General features: G+C 29.7%; 1 protein-coding gene across 1 annotated transcript; it reads right to left on the reverse strand.

The window, feature by feature from the left end:
- Positions 1–1131: 1131 nt before the first annotated feature.
- On the reverse strand, positions 1132–4355 carry LOC123199905 (transcription factor bHLH68-like). The gene is made up of 9 exons (XM_044614946.1): positions 3847–4355; positions 3409–3718; positions 3101–3175; positions 2745–2810; positions 2366–2431; positions 2188–2250; positions 2003–2047; positions 1806–1847; positions 1132–1721 (listed from the first exon to the last, which is right to left on the reverse strand). Exons 1-9 carry the CDS (start codon positions 4095–4097, stop codon positions 1587–1589), a joined length of 1053 nt encoding a protein of 350 aa, XP_044470881.1. The 5' UTR covers positions 4098–4355; the 3' UTR covers positions 1132–1586.
- Positions 4356–9760: the final 5405 nt, after the last annotated feature.

Raw genomic sequence — 9760 nt, forward strand, 5'->3', positions numbered from 1 at the left:
TGACCATTGGTTGTCCTCCCTCCCATCTTATCTCTTCCTTCTAACCTCTCTCCCTCTTCTCTTTTGCCATAGATTGATGAAAATTGTTTGAAAATCTAGACAAAAGTAGTCTAAAAATCCAGATAATTTTCATTTGGATGCATCATTGTCTAAATGAAGAGTCACTCATCAACGCTTTGTTTGGACAATGACGTTTTTGTTGTCCAAATGAATCGTCTGGATTCATCTAATCCAAATGAATCCAGGCAATGTCATGACTTAGGGAGAGATGATCATACTTTTCTTTATGGATTAGGGTTAAAACTGTCATTGTTAGTGGTCAAAGTGCAGAGGAAGAAAACCTTAAGTTTGGGAGAAAATGCTACTTTTCAAAGTTTACAAACTTTATATAAGGGTAAAGTTATTAGTTTTTAAAACTTATGAAGAAAATGTAATAAATTTTATGTTTTTAAAATTTTTTGTTAAATGACAATTTTATCCTAAACTTTAACTGAGTTTTTTAACTTTTCATGAATAGGTATTTAAGTATTCAAAAGTTAAAAGAGATTATTTTGGGATTTAACTATACTTTGGGTGGGAACAAGTCTTTTGGCCTTTTCTATATTAGGTCAACATAGGCCATGCTAAATTATACACGGCTCGTGGCCTGAATCCCTTGAAACTTCTAATCACTACGGACGTGGGAATCCCCTCGATGTATCCTCAAAGAACTCTTGCCGAGAGAAACAAAATATGTCTTCGAGCAAAAGCAACTAGCCCCTACATTATTTTAGCTTTTGATTGGACCATCATTGCTCTTCTCACACACCTATTCTTTTTTCTTGCTGTCCTTTCCATTTTATTTTTTAAAATCAATTTTGCAATGTGTTTCAAAGTCTTTCCCTTATTCTCTTTAAGAACTATCTTATTTCTTTTGAAAATAGAAAAAGGTTCTTACCTTCTTTAATTCAAACTAAAAAATGATTTTAGTTCAAACTGATAGTTAGCTCTAAGTGATTTTAAAAATAATAAACTACGAATATTCAATTTTGAATATCTAATTAAATATTAAGATAATATATCATTATATAATTAAATAATTTTAAATTAAAAATAAACTAACACCCAATTACAGCTATAACGACATAAGTATACATGAAATTAAGCAATTTAATTGCACCAAATTGCAAGCTAAAGGAGTAAAAGATCCACAAAGCTTAATAATTAATGTAAATTAGGGAGTTTTATGGACCTCTAAAGTCCTCAGCTAGAGCACAGACTGCTATAAACCCTAGAAAGATTGTATATCATCATGAGCAATCAGCCTTAGAGTTTAGCAGAGTGACTGCTCATGATGTTATATCGTTTCATCAAGCTTAACCAAGTCGAGTGTGCTGCCATTAACTAATTAGAAGCCTTTTATCCTTTTTCCGAATAATAAAATTATGTGTATACACTTTCTAGTACATAAATAAGTACACACGTGATATATTATTATGTGATTGAGTGATTTTAAATTCATAATAAAGTAAGATCTAATCACATAATAACATATTATGTATATATCTATTTGTGAATTAAAAAATGTATACACATAATACTAGTCTTTACCGAAATCCTCCACCAAGAGCCGGAGCCCAGTAATCAGCTCCATTGTCGCTCCCAACTTGCAGTGTGCACGAGACTGGAACCAGGCACAGCCCTCTACTCCTCAGATCTTTCTTCTCTTCTTCCTGTGACTCCTAAATAAAATTTAGCCAAAATATTTATTAGTCTTCTTAAGTTTTCAAAATATATAATATATGATATATAAAAGCAATATATACCTCAGAAGCTCCTTTCCTCTTCATGCAGTTCTCATTCAACAGCTAATCAAAGAAAAATAACAAGTTTAATTATCCTATAATATATTACGTTTGATTTTATTAAAATTTGAAGTCAATAAAGCTAAAAACTTCGTTTAATTTTTTAATGAAACACAATCAACTGGGTAGCTTTTTCAAATGGATCCCATAAAGCTTACCTGACCAGGGTCTTCAGGAAATATACAATGCCTCTCTCTATGAGCCTAACAGGAGAAGAGATTATAATCATTAACTAATTAACGTCACATAATTAATAAACAGAGATACAAGAGATTTTTTTTTTTTTTTGCTTTGGGAAATGAGAAATAGAGAAGGGAATGTTTTGGGTTTTGTGTTTACTTACAGACTGCTGCTGTTGCTGCCTTATATTTCCAGATGCACTACGCAAGTACGGTAGGCTGAGAGCCTGTGTTTAAGGAGGGAAAAGAAGGGAAATATTTAATCAACTCTGAAAGAAAAGCAACATTGTGAAATGAAACCACTTTTATCATAGCAAAAAGAAAGGAAAGAAGAAATATCACCTCAATTTGACTCTGAAGGAATCTGATGTACCCAATAGCTTCTAACAACACTGAGGCTGTGTCAGTCTGCAAAAGTGAAAATTTACCACACCACAACCGGCCAAACTCATAAATTTTTATGCTTTTTCCCTTTAAAAATCACTAATATATATATATATATATATATATATATATATATATATATATATATATATATATATATATATATATATATATATATATGTATGTATGTATGTATGTATGTATGTATATGTAGACGAAAAAAAGCTTTCATCTTTAGCAAGAACTTCACTTTACGGTTTCTCCAAAAATATATATATATACAACAATATACAATTCTTTGGCAGATCTAAGCTTCTTGGTTAGGAAAATTAGTTACCTTTCCAAATGGAGAAACCAGCTGGTGAAGAGCAGTAATTCGGTCTCCTAATTTCTCCTTTCTCACCTAGTTAAGCATTAATGGAGATCAAATTCAATATTTGTGTAACTCTTTTTAATTTTCCCAGTAGATAATTATTGTTAATTGTCTGATGGATGACATGAGAGAGTTCAAGAATCGTCATGGTTGAAGAAAAGGACAATCAAGAAGGACAACAGTTTATCATCACAGATGTTTGTGCTTGTATTTTTGTCCTTGTGTATCCATATGTGTGTGCGTGTTCAAGAATGAGACTGGCAGAGAGAAAGAGAGAGAGAAAATGGTGTTCTTAAATCATTCTGAGCTTATACAAATACCTTGAATGTTGATTGGGTTGCAGTAGTTTGAAACCTGGCTTTCTTAGCCGCTCCACCAGTTGCAGTGCTATTACACTACACATGACGGAAGGAGAATATATGTTAATTGGATAAACCAGTTCATGTTGACAAATGCTAAGCTAAATTTATTATTACCCACAACTTTTTCTACAGAATGAGCCATTAAAAATGGATTATAAATGTGAAAAATCATATATACACACACACACACACACACACATCTAGAACTTGAGGACTTAGAAAGAAATCTTGAAACCCTAGAATTAATCTCTCTCTCTGAATCTCACCTCAGATGATCGATCCGGTGGTGGGTGTTTTCCATCAGCTTTTATGGTGGAAAAATCTAACATGTTGCTGCTAAAACTTGTGACAGATGATGAGTTTGGGGAGGAAACAGGCATCATCTGAGACCAAGTAGGTTTGGGTAGTGCTGACTGGAAATCTTCATTTGCATGTCCATATATAAAGCTGTTTTGATGGTTTTCTTGCTTGACAGTTACAACAGAAGTGGAGGAATGATGTAACACTTGTTCCTCCCAGCTCTCCACCTTCTTCCCATGAGAATGGCCCTTCTCCTCTTCATCCACCAATCGACCCCTATAAAAATAAAATCAACCCAATAAATTTTTAATAATCAATCATCAGTATTTCATAAACCAAATACCCATAAGAAAACATATGGCTGGCTAGTCAATAAGCATATATATGGAGAGTAAGAGATTTACGATAGGAATTGACTCCATGAGTCAGCAAGCTCCTGGTTATCATTCCAAGAAGGCATGGTAAAAGAAGAGGAAGAAGAAGAAGAAGATGGAGGAGGAGGAGAAGGGAATTGAGGGAAGAAATTAGGAGGAGGCAAGAAAGGAGAGGTTTGAGAAGTAGTGGGTGGCCTCATACTATTGATGTTCCACCAGTTAGGGTTGCCGGCGGCCATCATCTGCTGCACCGGTGAGCTCTGCAAACCTCCACGATTCATTTCTTTGCCCCTTGACTCACTTACCAGAGCTACCTTTCTCTTTCACAAAACTTGTAATGTATTGAGCTAAATTGTTTGGTTGAAGGAAGCTCAAAAACAACTCTCTGTAGAAACTTTAAAGAAGTCTCCTAACTATGGGTTAAGTAGTAGGGAAAACCAAAGGCTTATTTTCATGAGAGAATTTGAATCATGGAGGTTCGAGAACCTGTCTTTGTTTTCTCTTTCTCTTTCTTTCTTTACTGCCTTTTTTTTTTCCCCCTTTCTTTTTATGTTTTTCTTTTCCCTCTTGCTTTTTCTCTGCTTTTGCTTTATCTCAAAGTGGGACAGAAAAGGTGCAACCAATTCTAAATATTAATTTTTAAAAAATATTCACTAAAGTTTGATTTTTTTAACCAAGACCCACTCATATTGGTTAGACAGATAAATCAGAGATATACTGATTGAACCTACAACTACTATACCAAATAAGTTAAAGTTTCATTAAAGTTAATATTGATATAAAACAATTTCTCCTTTCTTTTTTTTAGTCAAGAACCTTAACTTAAGTTAGACTATTTTTTAGGATTAGACTGGCTATACCAAACAAGTAAAATATTGAATTCAATAATCAATGTCATAACCTCGACATCATTAAGTTAAGAATTTCATCTTAAAATATCGTTAGAGAGAATTTGAATTTTTGCTTTTATGTTTAGAATTTTTTTTTTTTTTATTACTCAAACTAAGCTGCAGGACTTGTGAATAAATTTGAACTCATGCTTTTTTGCTTGGATATATCTACTTCCACTACTCAAATTACCTCTAGGGCTACAGTTTCTTCACCATTTCCATGTGTCTCAAACACTGCAGGGTTCTGAAAATATTCATATCCGATTACTTAAATATATATCTAATTTATGTTAATATTGGAGTTTGAGTCGTGCAGTGCTTAAAAAGGCTTTGGATTGTGAAAGACGCACACTTCTTTTTAGTCTAAGCATTGTGATAGAAATTGTCATCCAATTTGTCTTATATATGTGTGTGCGTGTGTGTGAGAGAGAGAGAGAGATGGGGTTGTATTTATTTTCATGAGTCTAATTATACTTATATACATTGTATAATTAGCTGTGTGAGTTCCTTTTTCCCTTATATTCTGGCATTTAAAGAAGTTGAAGACGTAAAAGAATTAAATAGGAGCTTTAATCAACTTTGGTAAAACTTTGCCCCGATGAATGGTAAAGAAAAGGGATATCAAACATAACAGTATAAATTCAAGTTTCACAATGATTATAAGATTAGTTATTAGAGGTAAGATTTCACTTGTTTTTTATGGTTAATTCAACTGAAGGGACAATATAACACATTTAGGCAAATTTCGTATTGGTAAAACATAAGAGATATGCTAGGTTTGTGTGCATATTCCATATCATTTGAGATGCTAAGTTCATACTGGTTAAATAGTATGTAAACTTCCTAAGTTATTAAGATGTGTTTTAAGTTGTAAAATTTAGAAACAAAACCATAATGAATTATATATCCAAAATAAATAATATCTTCACAGTAGGTTGAACTATTATACCAAAGATATTATAAATGATATCAAAGTCATTTTATGTGTCATCTTAAATGATGTTGTGGATCGAACTATTAAATTAGGAATATTACAGATAGTCCAAAAAAAGGATCCCTCTAGCTGGCAGGCTAAATTTAATTTGTCTTCATTTTATGCCAAAATTTCATTTGAAAACTTGTGATAAAGCGGATCAACATGATACAAAGATTGAACAAGTTTAGAATAAAGTGAGACTTAATTAGCAAGTAACCCAGTTTGGTGGCAAGTAACCCATAATTCTCATATACATGTTTCTCCCATCTTTACAATTAAATTACTTATAAGTAATGTTTTAGCTTTAATTATTGCATGGATGAAATCAATTAGGGCAAATTAAACTTATGTTTCCTTTTCCCCACATTGCATTATTACTTGTAATCTTTACCAATTCTTGCATTATTTTCACTAAACACAATTTAAAACGTTTTAAGTTCATATTTCATGCAAGACAAGGGTTTCAGATTACGTAATACTGACTCATGAAGTGCGTACATTGGTATGTTCTGCTGTTCAGACTTGAGATTAAATGTTTAAAATGGTAAAAGATGGAAAATTCACCAACCAAAGTATACGTCACGCTGATGGGATAAATTTTTTTTTTTTATTTTGGAGCAAGTAATATAAAATTACGTGGTTGAGGGATTTACAGACACAGAAAATCGACAGGTCAAATCTAGGGTTTGAAGATCTCTTACCTCAACTCTCTCATGTCTTTTGGATAATGATTATCATTTTTGAAATATAATTTCGTATGTACATAATGATATGTTATTATGTGATTCGTTAGTTTTAAATTAGAAAAAAAATAGCATATAATTATATGGTGATATATCATTATTTATGCATATAATTTTATTGTTTCAAGAATAATAATAGTTTTTTTTTTATCTATGGTGCATTATTACCGTTTTCAATAATGTTAACAATTCAGATTGATGCATTTTAAGAATTTTTTCAAATTAATATTTGAAAAAAATTTAAACGAAATCAAACTATTATAGTTTTCAAATCAAATCAAATTGAACTGAAAAAAAAAAACGATTTGAAAAATTTTTAAACCAAATCAAACAATTTTAGGTTTTAAACTAAACCAAACAAAAAAAAAATACGATTTAGATAAAGATGACAATTTCAACCTTAATGGGGAGGGAGTTCCCTGATATAAATGAGGAAGGGGACATGGATGAAAAATATCCTCGTATTCGAGAATAAGGATACATGTGTTCCCTCCCCGCCTCGACTTCATCCTTGTGTCCATCTCCGTCTCTGTCTTTCTATGTCCCTGCTTTTTTATGTTAATATTTTTACTTAAAATATTAACATATTATTATAGTTTTAAATTATTTATATTTTTCAAATTTATTTATGTTTTTGTTAGTTAATTTATGTTAATTTATTTATGTTTTCAAATTAAAGTGGTTAATTTATGTTATTTGTGATAATTGAAATAGTAAGTTGGTTTTACTCTTAGTTATTTTTTGTTTAATATATTTATATTGTATTTAAAATGTATGAGAAAGAAATTTTTTCCTATGGTACAAAGATAAGGCGAAAATTTTTTCTCACAGGTAGGGGATAGGAAGGGAAATTTTTTTTACTATTTACGGTTTAGTTCAATTTAAAAACTATCTAAATCACAATTCAAACATAAACCGTTAAATCATTTTACAAATCAAATCATAATTTTTGAATAATTTGATTTAATTTTATGATTTAAATCGAATTACACATATTTCTATGAATAACACCGCATAACTCAAAAAAAAAAAATTGAAGTCAATAAAGTTTTGTCTAAGCTTTCATTTCAATTATTTAATCACATCTAGTAGAAATTAAATTGAAAAGGCAATATCGGAGTAGGCATCGAGGAGATCTTGATATTTGAAATTTAAAATGAGAAAAAAGAGACGAGAATTATTCCACAAATAAACACAAAGACATTCATTCCCTTGAGCAGCATTTCGATGTCACAAACAAACAAATGAATCCTTAAATTACGAGCAAGCTAAGAACATAAACCTGATTAAGGCCAATTAATAATAAATATTAAGCATGTCTTGTCTGCTTCGTATGTACAGCCAAAAATCTTTGTTGGAAGCACCGTGTCTTTTCCTTGCCACTCCATTGCCCTTTTCTTATTATTATTATTTTTTTATCTTCATTCATTCTTTCGCCTTCTTCCCAAAAAACAAACTTCTCCTCTTTGTCCTTACCCTGTTCTCTTTTATTCTTCTCCCTCTCTTTTCATTTATTATTATTATTATTATTTTAAGGAATACATCTTAACCCAAGCATTTCTTTAAGATGGTAATCATTTATATTAAATAAATAAATTTTTAGGTGGATAAATATACTTATAATTAATATATTAAATAAATTAAAATTTTAATTTTAAAATATTATTAGAAAAGATTTATATTTATATATTTTTATATATAAAATTTTTTTTATTATCACTCAAACTATTTTTTAATGATCGTTTAATTTTGTTTTGATAACAAGGTACTGAATTCAAGCTAAATCATTTGTTTGAAATTGAACTAATCATATTAAACAAAATAAACTTCTTTCTTTCCATTTATTATTATTTTTGTAAAGAACCCTTCTTAATGTTTAATCTTAAAATATCTCATGTTTTTTTATACATAAAATTTTTTTTATTATCACTTAAACTATCTTTAATGATCATTTTTTTTTTAGTAACAAGAAACTGTACTCAAGCTAAACTATCTGTTTTGAATTGAACCTACTATATCAAATAGGATAAATCTCAGATACAGTGATTAGCTTTACAATCATTGAATCAAACAAACAAATTTTTTTTTATTAAAATATTATCAAAAGAAATTTAAACTCATACTCTCTTATACATTAAATCTTCTCACTCAATCAAATAATTTTTTGTTATAAATAAATGTGAGTCTAATATGAATATTAATAAAAAAAATTAATGATGCTAACATGTACATTTAATAATTAAGCATGTTATGCAATAACAGCAGTCTTGAAACTTGACATGTCGTTTCTCTTACAGTCGAATATTATCCATGAAAGCCTGTGTAATTTTGGTATTATGTTGTTCATGCTGGGATCATCGGATTCCTCGTCACATGCTCAAATTATAATATTGATTAATTTTTTAAGTAATTATGGCCTAGAATTGATCCATTATTCCTCTTCATGATCCCAAGACGGCCTCCCCCAAACCCCTAAAAGGAGTAAAATCATAACCCTGTTTCCTAGTAAAAGCTAAAGAAATATTAGTTTTAACGATAATATATTATATTCTTCTTTCAAAGCAATATATATATATATATATATATATATATATATATATATATATATATATATATATATATATATAGAGGAGAGTAAATTACATTTTTCTATCCAACGTTCGGTCTTAAAACCCATTGACACCTTTAGACAGTAAGAACAAAATTTTCACTCAAAGTCTAACTCAACGAACAAAAAAAATTACAGTGTTAGAAGATAAGATTATCATTTTATTTTAATTATTTTATTTTTTAAAATTATCATATAATTCAAAATTAACAAAAATTTAGAAACATTTATATATTTAAATTATATAAAAATATACTTATATTTTAATGATAGTTGTAATTGTATTATTAGGAGTATCAATAATATATAATCGTATAAATGTGAGATGAATTATAATTTTTAAAAATATTAAATTTTTAATGAATTTTTTTTATACAGTTTTTTAAAATTTAAAATCATTTAATCATATGATAACATATTATTTATGTAAAAAAAGTGTGTACGTATATTTTTATTGAATACAAATTCAATAGAAAAAAGAGTTGGAGTTGAGAACAAAATTTATTTTATTTAATTTCATATGTGTACACCCAGTGTCACAAGGTTGCTACTTTATATGAATTTCTCACACCCTTGTGATGGCACTAAGCCCCTGGCATTGTTCCTCCTCGGCTCGTGCCACCCCGCACAAGAGCCTGTGCTATGGTCAAGAGTTGCCGACACCTAGAAGGGTTTAAGATTTTTTATAGTCTTCATTTGACTTCTATTTCCACAATAACGTATTAAA

This window comes from Mangifera indica, chromosome 17 (genome assembly GCF_011075055.1).
Source record: "Mangifera indica cultivar Alphonso chromosome 17, CATAS_Mindica_2.1, whole genome shotgun sequence".
Taxonomy (NCBI): Eukaryota; Viridiplantae; Streptophyta; class Magnoliopsida; order Sapindales; family Anacardiaceae; genus Mangifera; species Mangifera indica.

What these genes read in the sequence shown, in the direction of transcription:
- LOC123199905 (XM_044614946.1), bottom strand. Translation starts at nt 4,097, where the DNA reads ATGAATCGTGGAGGTTTGCAGAGCTCACCGGTGCAGCAGATGATGGCC. An exon ending in CACCGGATCGATCATCTGAG is followed by an intron (nt 3,176 to 3,408) that starts GTGAGATTCAGA and finishes CGTCATGTGTAG; the next exon opens with TGTAATAGCACTGCAACTGG. An exon ending in CAACCCAATCAACATTCAAG is followed by an intron (nt 2,811 to 3,100) that starts GTATTTGTATAA and finishes ATGCTTAACTAG; the next exon opens with GTGAGAAAGGAGAAATTAGG.